Source organism: Lathyrus oleraceus, chromosome 3, assembly GCF_024323335.1.
Source record: "Lathyrus oleraceus cultivar Zhongwan6 chromosome 3, CAAS_Psat_ZW6_1.0, whole genome shotgun sequence".
In the NCBI taxonomy this organism is placed as follows: domain Eukaryota; kingdom Viridiplantae; phylum Streptophyta; class Magnoliopsida; order Fabales; family Fabaceae; genus Lathyrus; species Lathyrus oleraceus.
This window is the reverse complement of record NC_066581.1, coordinates 76,167,620-76,189,158: the sequence shown is the minus strand read 5'-3', so window position 1 is coordinate 76,189,158 and position 21,539 is coordinate 76,167,620. Positions and strand designations below refer to the sequence as shown.

Sequence of the window (21,539 nt, the reverse complement as noted above, 5' to 3'; positions counted from 1 at the left end):
GCAACTTACACACTTAACCATGTTCCATCCAAAAAGGTTGAGAAGACACCATATGAGATATGGAGTGGTAAGAAACCACATATGTCTTACATAAAGATTTGGGGTTGCGAGGTTTATGTGAAATGACAAATTTCAACTAAGCTTAAGCCCAAATCTGACAAATGCTTATTTGTGGGGTATCCTAAAGAAACAAGAGGATGTTACTTCTATAATCCTTCTGAGGGCAAAGTGTTTGTCGCTCGAACTGGAGTTTTCCTAGAAAAGGATTTTATTTCCAAAGGAACCAGTGGGAGGAAAGTAGAGCTTGAAGAAATTCAAGAATCACAAAGCATACATACACCTATGGAGGAATTAGAGCAGGAAACACAAGAAGTTGTGGAAGAGCAACCTGCTCAAGTAGAACAAGACCAGCGTAGGTCAAGCAGGATACGTCAACTACCTGAGAGATATGGATATCTCATAACTGATCAAGGTGATGTATTACTCATGGATCAAGATGAGCCTGTGACCTACCAAGAGGCCATAACTGGTCCCGAGTCTGAGAAGTGGCTAGAAGCCATGAAATCTGAAATGGATTCCATGTACACAAACCAAGTTTGGACCTTGGTAGAGCCTCCTGTAGGAGTTAACCCTATAGGATGCAAGTGGGTCTTCAAAAAGAAGACTGACATGGATGGTAAGGTAAATACCTATAAGGCAAGACTGGTTGTAAAAGGATATAAACAAATTCATGGGATTGACTATGATGAAACCTTTTCACCAGTTGCAATGCTTAAATCTGTTCGGATTTTACTTGCTATCGCTGCATATCATGATTATGAAATATGGCAGATGGATGTCAAAATTGCTTTCCTTAATGGAAATCTTCTTGAGGATGTGTACATGACACAACCCGAAGGATTTGACATACCAGAGGAAGCCTAAAAGATATGTAAGTTACAAAGATCAATCTATGGATTGAAGCAAGCTTCCAGAAGCTGGAATCTTCGTTTTGATGAAACAGTAAAACAATATGGATTCATCAAGAACGAAGATGAGCCTTGTGTCTACAAGAAGGTTAGTGGGAGCATGATCGTTTTCCTGGTATTATATGTAGATGACATATTACTCATTGGAAACGATATCCCTACCCTACAACAAGTAAAGTCTTGGTTGGGGAAATGCTTTTCTACGAAGGACCTAGGTGAAGCAGCCTATATATTAGGAATCAGAATCTATAGAGATAGATCATAAAACTGCTTGGCCTAAGTCAAAGTACATACATAGACAAAGTGTTGAGACGCTTTAATATGCATGATTCCAAGAAAGGATTCATACCTATGCAACATGGCATGTGTCTATCAAAAACACAATCCCCTTCAACTAAGGAAGAAAGGGATCACATGAATAAGATTCCATATGCATCTGCAATAGGATCTATCATGTATGCCATGTTATGTACTCGACCAGATGTCTCGTATGCTTTAAGTGCAACGAGTAGGTACCAATCTGATCCTGGTGATGCTCACTGGGTAGCTGTCAAGAATATCCTTAAGTATTTGAGAAGGACTAAGGACTCATTCTTGATATATGGAGGTCAGGAAGAGTTGGCTGTAATTGGATACACCGATGCTAGCTTCCAGACAGATAAGGATGACTTTAGATCGCAATCTGGTTATGTGTTTTGCTTAAACGGTGGCGCTGTGAGCTGGAAAAGTTCAAAGCAAGATACAGTTGCTGATTCTACAACCGAGGCCGAGTATATTGCTGCCTCAAGTGCAGCAAAGGAAGCTGTTTGGATCAAAAAGTTCATTAGTGAACTTGGCATAGTTCCTAGCATTGTGGATCCCATTGGTCTCTACTGTGATAACAATGGTGCTATCGCACAAGCCAAGGAGCCTAGATCTCACCAACGATCCAAACACATACTTAGGCGTTATCATCTCATTCGAGAGATAATAGATAGAGGAGATGTGAAAATATGCAGAGTACCTACACTTGACAATATTGCTGACCCACTGACAAAGCCTCTTGCGCAGCAGAAGCATGATGGCCATACTAGATCTATGGGTATTAAGGGTATGCCTGATTGACTCTAGTGCTAGTGGGAGATTGTTGGTGTAAGCCCTAGAGGCCAATACTTTTGGTACTTGTATCGAATTATTTATTAATAATAAAAGGCTTTTTCTTTATTACGTTTGTTTAATAAAGTCCCTAGAATAGCTAGTCTGTTTAATGTATCAAGTATGACTTAATCATGAGATCACATTAAACATAAGGACACTATTCTTAAAGTATCCGTAGTCGAGCTTTAGTGTGAAGTGGGATAACATTAAAGCATTAAGACTATTATGTTTGTAGACTGATGATCACATCTCATGGATCATGGATAAAGAGTTATCAAGTCTTAAACATAGGTATGAATATTAAGAGTAATATTTATACCGGATTGACCCGCTATGAGAATACTATATAGAGAGTTATGCAAAGTGTCATAAGTTATTCTCATGGTGATAATGGTGTATACCACTCTTCGACCTGAAACCACTATGGACCCTAGATGTAGAGTCGAGTGCTTTATTGCTGATCCAACGTTGTCCGTAACTGGATAACCATAAAGATAGTTGATGGGTACTCCACGAAGCATGCTGAGGGACATGAGTGACCTAGATGGAATTTGCCCATCCTGCATAACAGGATAAATGTCTATGGGCCCAATATTGAACTGGACAAGGATGACACGGTCTATGCCTTGTGTTCAATATAGACATAAGGGCAAAAGGGTAATTATACACATAAGTATTATCACAGAAGGAATTGTCAGATCACATGACATTTTCGTGTCTTGGGTAGCAGTGATGTGTTGCTAGATACCTCTCACTATTTATTATGTTAAATACATGATTTAATATAATTGCCAATACCGCGAAAACCTACAGGGTCACACACAAAGGACGGATTGATGAGAGATAGAGTAACTAAGGAATACCGTAAGGTACGGTGCCCTTAAGTGAATTATAGAACATCGTAAGGTACGGTGTACTTGAGTAGAATGCGAAATATGGTAAGGTACCATGGACTTAAGTGATTTTGGGCATATTATAAGATATGGGCCAAAATACACTTAAGTGGGCTTTTTAACTTGAAGCCCACACAAGTGGTTCTATAAATAGAACCCTTGTGCAGAAGCATAGATCGCGGTTGCATTATTTTCGTTTTCTCACTCTCTCTCTCTCTCACTCAAAGCCTTCATTCGTACCAGCTAGCACTGAGATTGAAGGAACCCGTTCGTGTGGACTGAGTAGAGACGTTGTCATCGTTCAACGTTCGTGATCGCTCCGTGGATCTGCATAAAAGGTTTTGATTGTCACAAGAGATCTGCACCAAAGGTTTCAATCATCACAAGAGGTAAATATTCTATCACTGATCATGACCATTCGTAAGGATCTCTAAAGGAGAAAATTTTAATTTCCGCTGCGTTTTGGACCGCAATTCTCCTTCAGAGACTTGGCCATATGAGTGAGAAAGGGATGAAGGTAATGCACTCGAAGGGCAAACTTCCAGGTCTTCAGTCAGTAGAAATTGACATGTGTGAAGACTGTATATTTGGAAAGCAGAAGAGAGTTAGCTTTCAGACAAACGGAAGGAAGCCAAAGAAGGAGAGACTCAAGCTCGTTCACTCTGATGTTTGGGGTCCAACGACAGTCTCATCCATTGGTGGGAAACGATACTTTGTGACTTTTATTTACGACCACTCCAGAAAGGTATGGGTATACTTTCTGAAACATAAATCTGAAGTATTTGAAGCTTTCAAGATATGGAAAGCCATGGTGGAGAATGAGACAGGGTTGAAGATCAAAAAGCTCAGAACCGACAATGGTGGTGAATATGAAGACACCAGATTCAAGAAGTTTTGCTATGGGCATGGGATCAGAATAGAAAGGATTGTGCCAGGTACGCCTCAACACAATGGTATAGCTGAGTGCATGAACCGAACATTGACTGAAAGAGCCAGAAGCATGCGTGTGCAATTAGGTCTTCCAAAGCATTTCTAGGCAGAAACAGTCAACACAACAACTTACTTGATGAACCGAGGTCCATCAGTGCCATTGGAACATAGACTACCAGAAGAGGTATGGAGCGGAAAAGAGGTAAAACTCTCACATCTTAGAATTTTCGGTTGTACAACATATGTACATATCAACGATCAAGGCCGAAAAAAGCTTGATCCCAAATCAAAGAAGTGTACTTTCATTGGTTACGGTGAAGACGAGTTTGGTTACCGTCTTTGGGATGACGAGAACAGAAAGATGATCCGCAGTAGAGATGTGATCTTCAATGAGAGGGTAATGTACAAGGACAAGCATGATGCAGGTGCCAGCAACTCAAAACCAAGTGAGCCAGTTTATGCAGATGTGGACGACGTCCTTGAAAGACCCACAGTTGATAGTCCTCAGCCAGAAGAATCAACTGAACCAGGCAATGTGCAGCAGTCTGACAGAACAAAGCATTCTACTCCAGCTCCGAAGTTAAGGAGGTCTTCTCGAGTTCCTGTACCTAACAGGAAATACATGAGCTACATGTTGTTGACAGATGGAGGAGAACCTGAAGACTATGCAGAAGCCTGTCAGACAGTAGATGCGAACAAGTAGGAGCTTGCCATGAAAGACGAGATGAAGTCTTTTATCTCAAATCAAACATGGGAACTAGAAGAGTTACCTATGGGAAAGAAGGCACTTCACAACAAATGGGTGTATCGAGTGAAGCAGGAGCATGATGGCTCTAAAAGATATAAAGCTCTACTTGTTGTAAAAGGATTCCAGCAAAAGGAAGGAGTCGATTACACCGAGATTTTCGCACCAGTTGTGAAGCTCAATACTATTAGGTTTGTGTTAAGTATTGTTGCCAGTGAAGAGCTCTACTTGGAGCAGTTGGACGTGAAGACTGCATTTCTTCATGGAGACCTAGATGAGGAGATCTATATGCACCAACCAGAAGGTCTCTCAGAGAAAGAGAATATTGTGTGCAAATTAAAGAAGAGCTTGTATGGCCTAAAACAAGCTCCAAGGCAATGGTATATGAAGTTTGAGAGCTTCATGCACAAGGAAGGTTTCAAGAAGTGCAATGCTGACCACTGTTATTTCTTCAAGAGATATAACTCCAGTTATATCATTTTGCTACTTTATGTCGATGATATGTTAGTAGCAGGTCCAGATATGACCGAGATCAGAAATTTGAAGAAACAATTGTCAAAAGAATTTGACATGAAAGATTTAGGTCCAACGAAGAAGATCCTTGGAATGCAAATCACGAGAGATAAGCAAAAGGGAACCTTGCAGTTATCTCAGATAGAGTACATCAATTGTGTTTTGCAGAGATTCAACATGGACAACGCCAAACCGGTTAGCACACCTTTGGCTAGTCATTTTCGTCTATCAAAGGATCAGTCCCCTAAGACAGAGGAAGATAAGGAATTAATGGCTAAGATTCCATATGCTTCAGCCATAGGAAGTTTGATGTACACGATGGTCTGCACGAGGCCAGACATTGGCCATACAGTGGGAGTTGTAAGCAGGTTTATGTCAAATCCAGGTAAAGCTCATTGGGAAGCTGTGAAATGGATTTTGAGATATCTACGAGGCACTAAGGAGAAGTGTTTGTGCTTTTGTAAAGGTGAGTTAAAAGTACAAGGCTACGTAGATGCAGACTTTGTAGGTGAGTTAAAAGTACAAGGCTACGTAGACGTAGAAGCACCACTGGTTACATATTTACTGTTGGTACTAGTGCTGTTAGTTGGATGTCGCGGATACAAAAGATTGTTGCTCTATCCACTACAGAGGCTGAATATGTCGCAGTAATAGAAGCTAGCAAAGAATTGATATAGCTTCATGGATTATTAACAGAGTTGGGATTCATCCAAGAAGATAATTTCTTGCACAGTGATAGTCAGAGTGCAATACATCTGGCAAAGAATTGCCAGTATTTCACTCTCGAACGAAGCACATTGATCTCCGTTATCACTTCATCAGATCTCTGCTTGAGGATGAGGTACTAACATTGAGGAAGATCTTAGGAAGCAAGAACCCATCAGACATGTTGACAAAGGTGGTGACCATTGACAAACTGAAGTTGTGCTCAACTTCAGTTGGCCTGCTAGAATAATATGCCAGAGAGGCTGCTGCATGATCGAGGTGTGAAGACCGACTGAAGTCAGTCTTCAAGTGGGAGATTGTTAGATCCACAGGCCTATATTTCTAGCCATACTATTCCACCCTCTATTTTCAATGGCAGTCAACAAAAGAATAGTAACTTTGAATTTGACCAATAGAATAGTAACTTTGAATTTGACCAAAAGAATAGTAACTTTGAATTTGGAACATTGTTTTTGCTGAAGAGAAAATCACGGGCAGCCATTATTGAAAGGTCACTTTGCATGAACATGGGGTATACCACATGAATCCTATAAATACTCATTGAAGCTGTAGGAAAATTCAATTTTTCAAGACAATGAATGCATTTGCATTTGACAGAAAAATTGTAATTTGAGAGTTAGAGAAATTTTCTAGTGTGAGAAAAATTTCTGTGAGAGAAACTCTTGGGTGTAATTGGGTTGTGGGTGAGAGAAATTTTGAGTGTTTGTAAACACAGTGTATTTTTCTCTTTTCAGTAAAAGGTCTAGCCCGGAGACGTAGGCATATTTGGCCGAACTCCGTTATCAATTGTGTGTGTGCTTTTATGCTTCCGCATATTATTGTTTTTACGAATCTGACTAAGAGGAAATTCGGCGTAGTTTTCTAACACACACCATTCAATTCTAAAAATAATAAAAAATACAAATGTTGAGGATCGAACATACGATAGTAATAAAGAAAACGTATCCTCTCGGTTTTTACATAAAACCGAGGTAATAACATAAAGATATTACCTTGGTTATACACAACACCGAGAGTTAATATTGGACACACCATTCAGTTCTAAAAATAATAAAAAAATAGAAATGTTGAGGATCGAATATACGATAGTAATAAAGAAAACGTATCCTCTCGGTTTTTACATAAAACCGAGGTAATAACATAGAGATATTACCTTGGTTATACACAACACCGAGAGTTAATATTGGACACACCATTCAGTTTTAAAAATAATAAAAAATACAGATGTTGAGGATCGAAATCATGTGCAGATAACTTTACCCCTCGGCTTTTTAATAATCGAGGGGTAAAGTGGTGTTTTTCATGACGTCTTTCGTTACTTCGTCTAAGTAACTGAAGTTAAATGCATTTCGTGTCCGATGTTAGATGTGTTTCTTATAGTAGTGGTCGTATGATTCTATGAAATATTGTAAGATAGTGTAATGTTGTATGTTGTGATTTATGTTGCCGTTTGGTGTTATTATATCATGTATTTTATATAATGTATTCTCACCCCTCTGTTTCTATGTTCTCAAATGTAAATCTATATGTAGAGTATTCTTAGGCTGAGATCAAGGAATAATCGTCTTGCTGTAAAGATATTGAAGATGATATAGGAGACCACTTTTTAGTTATCTTTTTATGGTTATTGTTGTTAAACTGTTAAATCAAACCATTTTTATAATTGCTTTAAATAATTTACTAAATTTATAAAAATAAAAAAAAGCTGAAGTACTTTTTATTGAACTCAATATTAAATCCACAAAATGAAAGCAGCTGGAATGAGATCATAATTGCTTAATGTTTACCGTAAAGCAAGGCTATAATACTACATAGAATGAAAATATTTTTTTTTAAAAAGCTGAGTCTATACCAAACCATGCCATAAGATTTGATTAGTTAATTTTGGTTTGGTTCAGTAAGTTTTGGTTCAATTAATCGTAATTCGGTTTGGTTAGTGAACTGTTTCATAAATTATGGTTCGATTCAATAGGTGAATAAAATAATTTCAGTTTGGTTATTTGGTTCAGTTCGATTCTATGAATTTTTTGGATAGCCTGATTCACTACACACTTCCATACTGCAAAGCTAATTGTCAGGAAAATTTGAAGAACATGACACCATCCTAGATGTTTTTTTTCTTTCTAACCTATAATTCTGTTCTGTGTAAATACAGCTTAATAAATCAAAGAAAACGCGAAGTGTGAAAGCAAATCTAATTATTGCCGAAGTTCAAGGAAATTATATAAAATGCATGGAAGAAAAGTATACTTAATTCTGCTGCAACATTCAAATAATTTTTCATTATCTTTTTCTGCACAACAAGAAAAGGATAGTGTGTCATATGAAATGATCATTTGATCAAAAATATAAAGATTAATTAAGGTATATATAATGTGCAAATACATCCAAATAAATCACAAACAATCCCTTCCTTGTTAACAACATAAAACTGAATAAGTTATACAGAATCAGTGAAGGTTAGAATCTTTAAGAAAACACCAAAATCTACCCAGTCAATCACGGAGATGAAAATTGTTGATCAGGTGTTGTCTACCACACCCATGAAAGGTGATTCATAACAATCTACCCTTTCATAGTTTTGGATTCTGTTAATTAACTGATTTTTTGATTATCTATATATGTTTTTTATAGGCCGAAAAGCTCCACCAAGTCATTACACATTCAAAATTCAGTCATTCTCATTGCTTTCAAAGGCATCCATTGAAAAATGTGTCTCGGAAGAGTTTGAAGCTGGAGGTCATAAATGGTATGCAAATTATTTTTCGTCTTAAAATGAAGTATCCCTCCTATCTTTTACTTTTATCATATAAATTTTAATACACACATCGGCTCTTTATATTGAAAATATGTCTGGTGTCTGAACATTGCACGAGTTAGGAGTCTATCTATTTACCCAACTGGAAATCTAAAAGGAAATGGACAAGGTCATGTTTCTATTTATTTGACGCTGGTGGATCCAACTTCATTACCTAATGATTGGGAACTCAACGCGATTATAAACTTTTCTGCATATAATTATAATGACGACGAGTATGTTACAACACAAGGTAACACAATTATACTTATCAATGTAACACTAAATTTATCAGAATCGAGTAATTTTTAGTCCTCATAAAATAATAAACTTCATGCAGATGCAACTGTTAGGCGTTTTCATGTCATGAAAACAGAATGGGGTATCTCAAAATTCATCAGCCTTGAAACATTTCTTGACCCTTCAAATGGATATCTGAATGACGATGATTGCGTTTTCGGAGCCGAGGTTTTCATCATCAAGACCACGAATAAAGGCGATTGCTTATCAATGATACAAGAATCTTCCAAGGTTTCACATAGCTGGAAATTTAGCAAATTTTCGTCTGCAAATTTAGACAAGTATGAGTCTGAATCCTTTGTAGGTGGAGGAGACTATAAATGGTACGTAAATAGTTAAATGCTTCTCTCATTTTTCTACCTTAAACCCTATACATCAACTTTTCATATAAGTTATTTGTTTGTTTTTACTAGGAAGCTTCTGTTATACCCTAATGGAGTAGTTGAAGGAAAGGGTGTATGCGTTTCATTATTTTTAGCTTTGGATGCTTCAACTCTTCCAGCTAACACTAAACTTGTTGTGGATTGCACTCTTCGTGCCAAAGACCAAATCAGTGGCCAAAATGCTCAACGAAAATGTAAGCTTGTATATGTTTTCTTAACGATTGTTGCATTTCTAATCAAGTCTTAAGCTTGTTATTTTAACTTAATCTAATTTCTATTGCAGTTAATCGCAAATTCTCCAGCTCAAATTTAGTGTGGGGGTCTAGACTATTCTTGACTTTGACTAAACTAAAAAATCCGAATAATGGATTTTTGGTGGAAGATACTTGTATATTTGAAGTTGAGTTTTTAGTTGTTGGATTACTTACACCTCGAAGTGATTGATGTAATTATATATCAATGTCAATTTATGATTATGGATTCCTGCTGAGATCTGTGCTCATTTGCATGTAACTCATTCATAAAATCTCTTAAAGTATATTTTAATGATACTCCAAAACTCTATCACAAAGCCAAAGTTAACACCATCTAGACCGGAACTTTTGTAGCTATCACATTACAACACTAATAGATAAATGGACGGATCATAATAATTTTTAAAGTTTAACAAGTAATTTTTCTTTCAAATTTATTAGCAAATTCATCGTTTTAAATAAGTGGCAATCCTTAGTCAGTCTAGATCCATAGCTTGACAAATAAATAACACGGTTATTCTGGCTAAGCTCTCCATAGATAATATCCGGTACATCAAGACTATTCTCTGGAGATTTGAATTAGCCTCAAGTTTTACGGTGAACTTTTTCAAAAGCTCTCTCATTGGTTGAATAGTGATCATGCATTTTTAGGTTTGATTTGTGAGTTCCTCCAATGTAAGAAGGAATCTCTTCCCTTAAAGTACCTTGGGCTACCGGTCAGAGTTAATCTCTACCTAATATCTACATGGGAACCTTTAGTTAATCACATATCTAGAAGGATCCTCTCATGGAAGCACATGTATATCTCCCTGGGGATTTTCTATCTATCTTTTCTTAAGACACCTGTTAAAGTTTAGAAGAAGATTGTGAAGATCCAATGGAGGTTCCTCTGGGAAGGGGTAAAAGGGGGTTCCAAGATAGTTTGGATCAGATGGGATGATGTGAGCAAGCCTAAGAAGCTAGGAGGTATGGGTGTGCAGGACCTTCGACTGGTTAATTTGCCTCTTCTGGATAAGTGAAGGTGGAGGTTGATCTCGGGAGCTTCCGGCATTTGGAGTGACATCCTCACTGCTAGGTATGGAGTGTCTCCTTCGTCTTCTATCTTAGGAGAGAAAGTTGGGTGCCTCCGTTCGGCCTAATCCTGGCGGAAAGGAGTTTCTCTCATTGTAGCGAAAGATGATGACCCCTTTGATTGGTTTATGGATGTCCTTAGATTGTATATTGGATATGGTCTCCTTACTTCTTTTTGGGAAAATACTTAGGTTAGAACTACTCCTCTTAGATCTAGATTTTCGTGGCTCTCTTTCATTTTCGATCATGTCCATCAGTTCGTAAGAGAGGTGGGTAGATGAGAGGGGGAGGTTTAGTTTGGGAGCTTAGGTATTTTCTCTTAAATCATGAGCAGGTTCTTATTGTTGAACTTATGTCAGTGATTAAGGATTTTACTCCTTATGAGAGAGATGAGTGGAGGTAGCGTCATTCTAATGATGAGTCTTATTTTGTGGCTACCGCCTATTATCGCCTGCTAGTCCATGAGTTCCCCCCTGATCGTCAGATCTCTTATGTGGAGGTAGTTCTTCCAACCATCTAGAGGAGATGGGATCCCTTTAAATTCATTGTGTTATCCTGTAAGCACTTGCAGGACCGAATCTGCGCCATAGAAAACTTGCTTAAGAATGGGGTCCTCTTAGGCTCGGGGACCTTCTTTTGTCCTTTTTGTTTAACTTTTATAGAGTCATCTTCTCATATCTTTCTGACTTATGAGTTGGGGGCTTCTACCTGGTTTAATATCTTCAGTTGGTTGAGTTGGTGAACAGTTTTGCCTAGAGATACTTTAACCCCTTTCCAGATGTTTTTCCCTCTTAGTGGACCGCGTATGACTATGGGGCTTCTTGATGATTTGGCATGTCGTGATATGGTCGGTTTGGAAATATCTAAATGGTACTGTTTTCTCTAGCTCTTCGGCTACAATGAAAGGCGTGGAAGACACGAGCATCCTCTTGACTTGGGAGTGGTACCTTGGTAGGTGTGTGGGCAACTCTTGTGCTTTCTTGTCTTGTCTTGAGAATTCTATTACGCTTTTGAGCCAATAGCTGTATGAGTATCGTCGGTCTCCCTTTGATGTGTTCTTGTTGTGTTTCTTCAGATTTGGTGTTGCTTATGTTGGTCCTGGCACGGGGAGCTCTTACTTTGTCCTAATTTTGTCCGCTTTTGATTGATGTCTTAGTTTTGCTTCTCTTTGCTTTTTGGTGATTGTTATTCTTGGTTGTATTGGTGCTTTTGTTTATGTGACTAACTTTGGTACATCTTCTGTCTTTCCTTATTTGTCCTTATTGTATCTTGGCCTTTTGTGCCCTCTTTTATATTTATATATATCTTATTTGGCGTTAAAAAAAAGTGGATGAAGACTTAGTACAACAAATATTATATTTTTAAACGAGATTTTAACACAATCAACTATTCATTCAAAGTAATATCTATTCCCTAAGGGGTGATTGTTTTATTTTAATTTTTAATTAAAAAACATATCATCTATTTTTTCGATTGGCCCGTCAATAAAGGGGAAAGGTTCCTTAGGACATACTTCGAATCTCAGACTAATACACATGATAAATTTTATGATAAATATTTCATCCCAACCAACAAAAAAACGGAAGTATAACCCCTGGGTGGGCCACATGTTTTTTTTTTTAAATATCATATGTTCTCTCAATTTATATAAATAACCAAAGGGAAAATTAACTAAGAAACACGCTTCAAATCCCAGCAATTGCAGTTTATGTTTTTATTTTTCTTACAATGATACCATTATTTTTATCTTATTTTTTATTTAAATATTAAGTCATCTAAACCTTCCGTTAGACTACCAACCAATATAAAAGATTACCCAATTTTTTCTATAAAAGCATTTGTTTGCTAACTCATCTTTTGCCGCTCCATGCTCATAAACATCATTTTCTACTATGGATTACAAAATATACATTTTTTTTTAAGGTTTCTTAATTAGTTATGAATTCTTTCAAAGATGCGTGTTGTTGTTACATCCATGCATTTAAGAAACTAATTTTTTCAATGTTGAATAAAATATTTTTATGATCTTGCAATCTATTTAAGAAACTAATGGCCACGCTCATGGCAATGGAATCAACTAATGGTTAAAGAATCCAGGGAATTGCTCTCAATAACCGATGAACCCTAGCCTAATCAACGTTCAATTAAACACTCATCACTGAAAATTAACACCTAATGCCATGGGGTTTTTGATCCTTCACCTAAATGCTATGTAACGGTGTGCTCAGAACAAGAAAGCGATAACAAACGGTAAACGACATACCGGAGAAGATGATCGGAGATGTTTGCCGGTGAGTTTCTTGCTTTCAATTCTGCCTTCTTCTTCTTTTCTTTGTCTCCTTCGTCTTCTAAAGCTTGAAAACAGAGAGTGCAGTGGCTTAGCTCTAGGTGAATTGAAGCTTCAATGTGAAGCTTCAATGACCTTTCTTGTGAGAGAGAATGACCTTTCTTGTGAGAGAGAATGAGAGCTTTGGTGAGGGTGAGAGAGTTTGCAGAGAAATGGCTCTGGATTCGCAGGGTTCAAACAAACTGTGCAAAAATGAGAATGATGAAGTGTTTATATAGGATTTAAGCTTGGGATTATTTCTGGATTGGGATTAGGATGGGAGTTAGTTAATTAGGTTTGGAGTTAGTTGAATTGGACTCACTGAGTTAACAGATAACTCAGTTGGTTATTGGATCAAAACTCAGTTAGTTATCTCAACTTAAGTTGGCTAATGTACTGTTAATGATTTGAATTTGTTTACTGGTTATCACAGGTTGGTTTAAGTGGAATTGCTCTTAAAATGAAGGATGACCTGCTGAGCAGGTTTTGATGATTAGTGTAATGGAGTTAAGTCAGGTTGTTTCAGTGAAATGATGAAGTAGAATGTTGATGGCTGTAGCAGGTAATCCTAGGATTAAACCAAATGAATGAATTAACTACAACCTATTGAACTGGTCATGTTAATTCAAAGCATTGCAATCTTTCCTTGTACAATCTTTTCTTTTGACCAATCTCATAACTTCACTAATCATTCATGCTCTCTTCACTACAGACCTTAATATCTACTGGATCCAATGGCTTGTGAGGTGCTGGATTAGGGAATTCAATGGCTATCCCTTGTGCTCATTGGATTGGTAGGTTACCTTGTTTACATGCCCTGTTATGTTGCTCCTTTGAAGTGTTCATGTCTTGTTAATGCAGATTTTGGCTAATGCTTTTTGCAGTATGGATCAAGGTTTCATAGGTTCAGCTCCTCCTTGCCCTCATCTGTTTTTCCTATGTCCCAACTTAAAGCTTAGCCATGGTAAGGTGTGATGCAAGTTTGGACATTGCTTGGCTCCAAGGTATGCACTGTCGTGACCATTTCAACTCAATAGGAGAATGGTTCACCATGGTCATTGTGTTTGGATTGAGGCCTTGGATTGGCCATGAAGGTTGCATCTCAACCTGAGCTGAATTGTGTCTGATATGCAGGGTTAGTTGGGTCCATTGCCATACTTCATTGGTTTGTTCCTCATGACTGTAAATTTCTGTCTTGTCTTTGCAGGAAGGCAACCATTCTCCATCTTGATTCATCTTGGTGCAGCATAACACATAGCGTGACATTGCTGTTGTACAACCATGATTGACATGACAATGGAGATCTTAGAACAGTGCTGCTGACATATGATGCCTGGCACACTCTGAAGCCCTATTGATGTGCATCTCATGGTGTGTAGTTGGTGCTGATGTCCTCTTGCAGCATTTGACCAAATGAAATGTAGCCACTACAAGGATTATGCCCATCTGACTTGAACTTGAAACAGGTTTGAAACAGGTTGACTTGATGCAAGGCTGGCAAGGTTTTGATTTTTGTGCAGGATTGGTTCCTGCTGAATGCTACAGATACTATTGGTGTCTAGCCCAACTGCAAAAACACTTGACCACTCCTTTCACCTGCTGGTTTGGTAGAGCTTAGCCTCAAGATTGCAGTTGATTTCCTAACTGCAGGATGCAAGACTATGATGAGTTGCTGCAGGTAATGTCATGTTTGGTTGGTTCCCTTACTGGTAGGGTTTACTATAGTGCCTCAAATGGTATTGATCTGGCAGATGGTTATCCATACTGACCTTGTATAACCAATTGATGTTGGGACAGTTTTGACCTTATTCTATTGCACACCCTGATGCTGTTTGCAGGTTCATCAACCTTAAGCTTGGCGTCACTTGCAACATGAGTACTGCAACATGCTCACAATTGACTTCAAGTGAAATTTGGCGTAGGTAAGGCAGTTAGGCTTGTCACCACAAGGTCATAACTATCCTGCCTGATAACTCTGGTTTGACAGTGTGCCATTCAGCTTTGTAAGTTGTTTTTTTGGTTATGTTACACTGCTAGTGGACAGATAAGCCTGAATACATGTTGCCATATTTCATGACAGGGTCATGCCTGCTATAGGACTATGATGGCAGGATGTTTGCTAAGATGAGTTCAAGGCCAAATCCAATTGAATTGTCTTGTCCAATTAACCAATGTAAGCATGGTATATGATTATGTGATTGTGGTACCTGTTTGTGGTGAATATAGGACCATGTTTAGCAATGTGAAGCTATGGTTGGAAATGCAACAAAGTCCAAATGGCAAGGTGCACAAGAGTTTGTAAAAGGAATTGAATTGCTTGGAAATGAAGATACAAAGCAACACACCCCAAGCATGACTTTTGGATGATGGATCAATGAAGGAAGACTAGGTTATGTCTTAGGTGGTAAAATAGAGGGTGAGTTGACTTTGGTCAAAGTTGACCAAAAAAGTCAACTATTGACCAAAGTCAACAATGGGTCAAAAATGTCAATTTTTGTATTTTCTTTATGATTTCTTTGTAAATGGATATTCTATGGACAATTATGGGTGAAATTAGGGTTTAATGGATTATGGTTGACTTTCGTCAAAGTTGACCAAAAAGTCAACTGTTGACCAAAGTCAACAGTTGGTCAAAAATGCCAAACTTTGTATTTTCTTGTATGGAATCACATGTAATGGTTTAAAATGGATAGAATGGATCTGAATGGTTTTTGAAAAATGATTGAAATTGATTTCACAATTGGCTTGGATGTTTGACTTTTGCAAAGACAATACTTGACTGATAGTGTATATGGACAAAACCATGAAATGGGACCACAAGACTAGGGTTTTGATATAACATCCATAAAACAATGGTATGACCCACAACTGGCTTAAAACAAGGAGGTTTGATTGTCCTGATGACCAAAGATGTATCCACCACCAAATAAATAACACCAAAGACTTTGAATTAAGGCCAAGACTCCAAGCTAGGCCAAGCAACTTGACAATGAACACACAATCAAACCACCAAACTTCCTTGATTACCATCCCCCGACTAGGGCTCTGGAGGTCAAGATGAGACCTAGGGCAACTCCAAAAGATCCTGCCTTGAGAAATTAGGGTTTTGGATCCCCCTATTTGCCTAGTCACCACTTTGTTGAAGTCAAGCATTCACCAGCATCATTAGGGTTTCACATCCCCATGCTGTTGATATGGCTAACCATGCCTTTGGATCTTGATACCTGGGTGACCCCTGACTTGCTGAGCCCAGACTTCTTTTGAACTCATGAAGAATGATGCATGTGGATGAGTTATGGATGTATGCACGTCATCTCTTGGTCAAGTGATTAGATACATAAATGAGAAGGGGGGGGGGGCAAATTTAGGGGTACAACACCCTGTGCCCTAGGTAATCCACTTCTGATGCTCCAAAAGATGATTTTGACAGTTTGGCATATAGTTCATGCTGTTGTAAGATGAGTAGCACTGACTCCAAATGTTTGAGATGTTCACTCCATGACGGGCTATATATTAGCATGTCATCAAAAAAGACTAAAACAAGGAAAATTGGAAGATCTTGTTCATTAATGCTTGAAAAGTTGTTGGGGCATTTGTCAAGCCGAAGGGCATGACCAGCCATTCATAATGGCCATGGTGAGTTCTAAATGTCGTTTTTGCCCTGTCTTCAGGTTTAACCATGATTTGGTGGTATCCATACCTCAAGTCCAGTTTAGAGAAGACATTCTTAATTGTATTGCAAAACATTCTTATATTGCATCAGTGTTATGAGGTCTTCTGGTGAAATTGAGCTGGACTAGGCTCCATCATACCTTCTCCTTGCAATGGAATGAACTGCCCATTTTGGAAGAACTTCAGTGTTAATGGTAGTTGTTGAATCTTTCCTTCTGCATTCAAGATCTGACCATTACCAACTAGAACTTTGAGTGAGGTTGGTTCAATTGGTAGTTTTAACACTTGAGCAACCCTAGGTTGTATGAATTTATCAGAACTGCCTCCATCCACTAATATTATAACACTGATACTACCAACTTGTCATGTGAATCTGATGGTACCAACTCCATTAGATCCTTTCATAGCATTCAGATTCAGAATTCTCTTCCTCAAATCCACCTGGTGGTTGATCTGACTGTATCTCTTCCTCATCTTCAAGTTGTAGTAGCATTATTTTTCATAGGCTGATGGTCCAAAATCAAGTTCCAGAGCTCTAGTAAGAACAGTGGTTCGGTTTTTTGCATCATCTGATACCAAGGCACAACATCCTGGTCTAAATAAACAGAAGCTATGATAAATCCAGCCAGCATGAGCAGCCTTCCATGAGCAGCATGAGCTACCAACTGTATATTGTTGTTGAAGGCTGCAATAATTTAGTAACATTTTCAGCAATGACAATGACAGCAGCTTTTTAAAAAGTAATGCAAGATGTGTGCAAATATAGAGATGACTCCATTCCAACAACACTTACTCAAGGTTTCTTGCAATTAAGGATACCAATTCTATTAAGAAAATTAGAATCATAAGAGTTAATTTAGATGAGCGAATAGATGAGAAAATAAAAGACTACAAATTAATGTAATAAAGAGAATAATTATTAAGAAAGTTGGTCTAGCAATATCAGAGAAAAGAATAGAAACACTAGTCAGAATAGCAGCCCACTGACCCCATTTTATGAATGTTGTCTCTGCTCGTTCTAGTTTGCGATAAACAACCCGGAGCCACATTTTCCTAAAACTCTGGTCCAAAATAATCAGCAACTTCATGTATGCGCTAGAACCGGTTCACCCCCGACATAGACACAAATATACATTAAAAAGAAGAAATATTGTTCAATAATTAATATAAAAAGGTAATCAAACATCCAAAAGTTTGACCCATTTTTTCAATCCTGCAACAGAATATCACTACAAAATGGACCAAAAATATATGTCAAACAAATAAAATTGTATTATAAAAGTAAATTACAAGTTTCACTTTGACATTGGAGGAAAGTGAAATGATGATTAAGGCATAACAAACTTAGTAATTATTGTTATAGTTGCATATACAAAGAAAGAATTTCCAAGAGAAACAGATAAAGTTAAGAAATAGGAAGAGGAGCACCGTTCCATTCTCCCAAGCATTTAAGAAGGGGATCAATGATTTTTCCTTGGCAAATAGCTGTGAATAGTTTATCACACTCCTCCCCCGGTGAAATCACATTTTCTCCTGTTAGCAAACCAGTCCCCAACTCTTCTCTCACAAACTTGTACAGTGGATAAGATCTGCATCCGTTGATCTTGTTTGGAACTCTAGGATTTCCACTCTCATACGCAGCCCTTGCACTTTCAACCTCTTTTGGCAAGAGGGTCTTCAACTCATCCTCAAAAGTTGCAATCTTTTGGAAGATTGACGTACTCAAATTCTTCTCGTTTTCTCCATTTACTAATGCATGATCCACCAACACCTGCCTTAGTTTTTGCATCAATGGATATGCAGCACTACAAGGATCATCAATATAGGCAAACACGTGCTCCCTATCAACCACTCTCAACAAGTCCTTTTCACAAAACCTTGAAGGATGGAGTTCTCCATTCACACCAGTTGTAAGGGTCCGTTTAGCAACTTGGCTTACGATGTTCTTAACTGAGTTTTTCAAGTTCTCTTCCAAATGTCTTAAGTCAATTGCTTGGCAAAGCGCAATCAAGAATGTGGAAGACATGAGCTGAAGGATCTCAACGGCTTCATATGTTTTCCTAGAGGAAATCAAACCCAAGGAGTTGACATCTTGGTTGTGTTGCTCGGCACTTTGAACATGAGTTGTGACGGGATTTGCAAGGTATTGTAACTCGGAACAATAAGAAGCCATGGCAATTTCAGATCCTTTGAAACCATAATCCAAGCTAGGATTTCTACTAGCAGAGAGATTTGAAGGCAAACCGTTGTTGTAAAAATCATTGACAAGCTCAGAGAATTGAGCAAACATGAGCTTACCAATGGATGCAAGAGCCAAACGTGTATTATCCATGGAAACTCCAATAGGCGTTCCTTGAAAATTCCCACCATGCAAAGCCTTGTTTCTTGAAACATCAATCAAGGGGTTATCGTTAACAGAGTTAATTTCTCTCTCAATAGATTTGGTAGAGAATCGAATGACTTCAACGAGAGGACCAAGCCATTGTGGCGAAGTTCTAAGTGCATATCTATCTTGTTTTGGTTTCTGCAAAGGATCCATCTCATGCAACTTCTTGGCCGCTTTGACATATGCACTTCCATCCAGAATATGTTCCATAATAGCAGCAGCTTCAATTTGACCAGGGTGATGCTTTAACTTGTGTGTCAAGTGATCCGTAAATTCGGGTTTGCCTTGCATAACTTCGGCGAAAATAGCAGATAGGACTTCAGACAAGACAGCCAAGATGTTAGATTCAAATAGAACAATAGAAGCCAAACCAGAACCAACAGCAGTTCCATTAACAAGTGCAAGTCCTTCTTTTGGTTGTAACTGGAAGAAATCAGAATCGATTCCAGCCAATTGAAAAGCTTGTTTGGCATTAAGTATTTCTCCAGAAGGTCCATGAGCTTTGGAATTCGGTCTTCCTGTTAGTAAACCAGCAATGTAAGAAAGAGGGACTAAATCACCGGAAGCAGTGATAGTACCTCGAAGTGGTAAACACGGGGTGATGTTGCTGTTAATGAGCTTGGTTATGGCTTCCAAGATTTCAAATCGAATACCAGAATAGCCTTGGAGAAGTGTGTTGATTCGGACTAACATGGCGGCTCTTGTTGCAGTATGTGGCAGTGTGTGGTTTGACTCGGTTCCACTTCCAAATATTCCGGCATTCAAAAACCTGATGAGTTCTTTCTGCAGAGCACCTCCTTGTTTGGTACGGCGATGTGAGGTGGCGCCGAAACCGGTGGTGACACCGTAACTGTCTGTGCCTTTATTCATACTCTCCATCACCCAGTCACTGCTGGCCTTAACGCCAGCTCTAGCAGATTCGGACAAGTCAACTTTCACACCATGGTCATGTGCGGCAATGGCAGCAACCTGAGAAATGGTGAGAGTCTCGCCACCAAGACGAACAATCGGCTTCCGGTACTCCTCCACCATGCGTTTCACTTCATCCAAGTGGCTTCCTTTCATTGCCTCGGCGGCCACACCCCAATTCAAAGGATCGGCAGTATTCACTTTCATATTATTATTTTTAGCATTGGTCAAGCAGAATGAATCATAACCGTTGCTGTTTTTTGTAATGGCTGCTGCTACTGCTTCCATCTTAAGATTGTTGTGTTTTGGTAGAGGTAACTAGAATTTGAGAGAGTGGAAAGTAAAAATGATTATGAAAGAATGAATGAATGTAGGAGTTGTACTGAATTTCCTGATATGGGAAGGAAGAGCGGTTGAGCTTTTATATAGAGATTTGTTTTGGAGGTTACATAATTCATTATTATTCTAATAATAATGCATGTGTTTTTGTTAGGTAGGGAGAGACAAGTTGCTCAAGGAGAAAAGAAAAAAGTGAGTTTGTTGAAAATTAATTATGAGCGTTTGATTATCATTTAGTAGTATTGATTGGTTATGATATAGCTACGTGGCACTCTAAGATCTTAGTATTCTTCGTTACTTGGTTGGTAGGACCAAAATAAAAATGAGGTAGTTGGTGAGAAGCAACCAGTAACAAGAGTTGACCAGTCAATTATATGCACGAATTGACCAGGACGCTAAACCTCGTCAACCCTCTCCTCTATATATCAACCATAATATCATTTTTATATTAACCAATCATTTTTTTTTACTCATGTGTCACAATAGGGAGGGAAATCACTTATCCTTTTAAAGTTTTTTATTTTATTTGTATCTCATTTTCGTTAATTATTTGGATCAGCTGGTTTAAGCATTTGTTTAGTTTAAGTTTATTAAGTTAATAATTTGTTATTGGTTGGTTAGTTTTGATCACAAACTTTCCCTCCGATTCCAATTTGATTTTTTTCAATATCAAATTTCATTTTCCTCTATTTTGTAAAACAATATTAATTAATGAATTTTTACTTTTCTTTCTCTTTCGTTCATTCAATCTTCTACTTTGTTCATTCAATATTGTAAGTAGCTTCACCATAATATGACATCAATCGTCATTAAGAACCTTCATTTGCTACTCTACTCATCAGTTTTCCTTCTTCTTCCCCATGCCTCCTCCGCGCATTCCATCTCTCGATCTAATTTTGGATCAAACCTCATCGTATTTCGTTCATCTCAGCAATGGTATCGGTTCTGTAACTGTTTCTCTGAAGCTCATTGGTTCGAACTATCACTCTTGGGCTCGACCCGTGAAGAGAGCTCTTGGAGAAAAAATGAAACTTCAATTCATTGATGGAAGTCTTCCTATTCCAACTGATTCATTCGATCCATCAGTTCGTGCTTGGAATCAATGTAATATGTTAGTACATTCTTCAGTTTCTGAATCCATTTCTCAATCAATCGTTTTTATGGAAAATGTCGTTGATGTGTGGAGCGAT

The 21,539-nt window shown here is 38.1% G+C and overlaps 2 protein-coding genes and 1 long non-coding RNA gene across 6 annotated transcripts; 2 read left to right on the top strand and 1 right to left on the bottom strand.

Moving 5' to 3' along the window:
* Positions 1-8,297: 8,297 nt before the first annotated feature.
* LOC127132700 (uncharacterized) lies at positions 8,298-9,943 on the top strand. The gene is made up of 6 exons (XM_051061664.1): positions 8,298-8,462; positions 8,547-8,661; positions 8,793-8,962; positions 9,050-9,332; positions 9,423-9,586; positions 9,676-9,943. The coding sequence occupies exons 1-6, from the start codon at positions 8,420-8,422 to the stop codon at positions 9,834-9,836; spliced, it is 936 nt and encodes a 311-aa protein (XP_050917621.1). The 5' UTR covers positions 8,298-8,419; the 3' UTR covers positions 9,837-9,943.
* Positions 9,944-12,558: 2,615 nt separating this feature from the next.
* LOC127132699 (uncharacterized) lies at positions 12,559-15,762 on the top strand. Of its 4 annotated transcripts, none has more exons than XR_007806802.1 (7): positions 12,559-13,008; positions 13,477-13,605; positions 13,756-13,837; positions 13,928-14,178; positions 14,251-14,414; positions 14,510-14,721; positions 14,882-15,762. It is a non-coding gene; the product is annotated as an uncharacterized LOC127132699 (long non-coding RNA). The 4 variants fall into 4 exon arrangements; XR_007806800.1 differs by having other exon boundaries at positions 13,928-14,414; positions 14,882-14,965; positions 15,124-15,762; XR_007806801.1 differs by having other exon boundaries at positions 13,928-14,414; positions 14,882-15,046; positions 15,124-15,762.
* A 2,207-nt stretch (positions 15,763-17,969) lies between these two features.
* LOC127132697 (phenylalanine ammonia-lyase 1-like) lies at positions 17,970-20,462 on the bottom strand. The gene has a single exon (XM_051061663.1). It carries the CDS (start codon positions 20,296-20,298, stop codon positions 18,121-18,123), a length of 2,178 nt encoding a protein of 725 aa, XP_050917620.1. The 5' UTR covers positions 20,299-20,462; the 3' UTR covers positions 17,970-18,120.
* Between the last annotated feature and the right edge of the window lie 1,077 nt (positions 20,463-21,539).

Coding starts and splice junctions, on each gene's coding strand:
- LOC127132700 (XM_051061664.1), top strand. CDS start 8,420: ATGAAAATTGTTGATCAGGTGTTGTCTACCACACCCATGAAAG. Junction 8,662..8,792: donor GAAGCTGGAGGTCATAAATG/GTATGCAAATTA, acceptor TGCACGAGTTAG/GAGTCTATCTATTTACCCAA. Junction 8,963..9,049: donor CGAGTATGTTACAACACAAG/GTAACACAATTA, acceptor AACTTCATGCAG/ATGCAACTGTTAGGCGTTTT.
- LOC127132697 (XM_051061663.1), bottom strand. CDS start 20,298: ATGGAAGCAGTAGCAGCAGCCATTACAAAAAACAGCAACGGTTATGAT.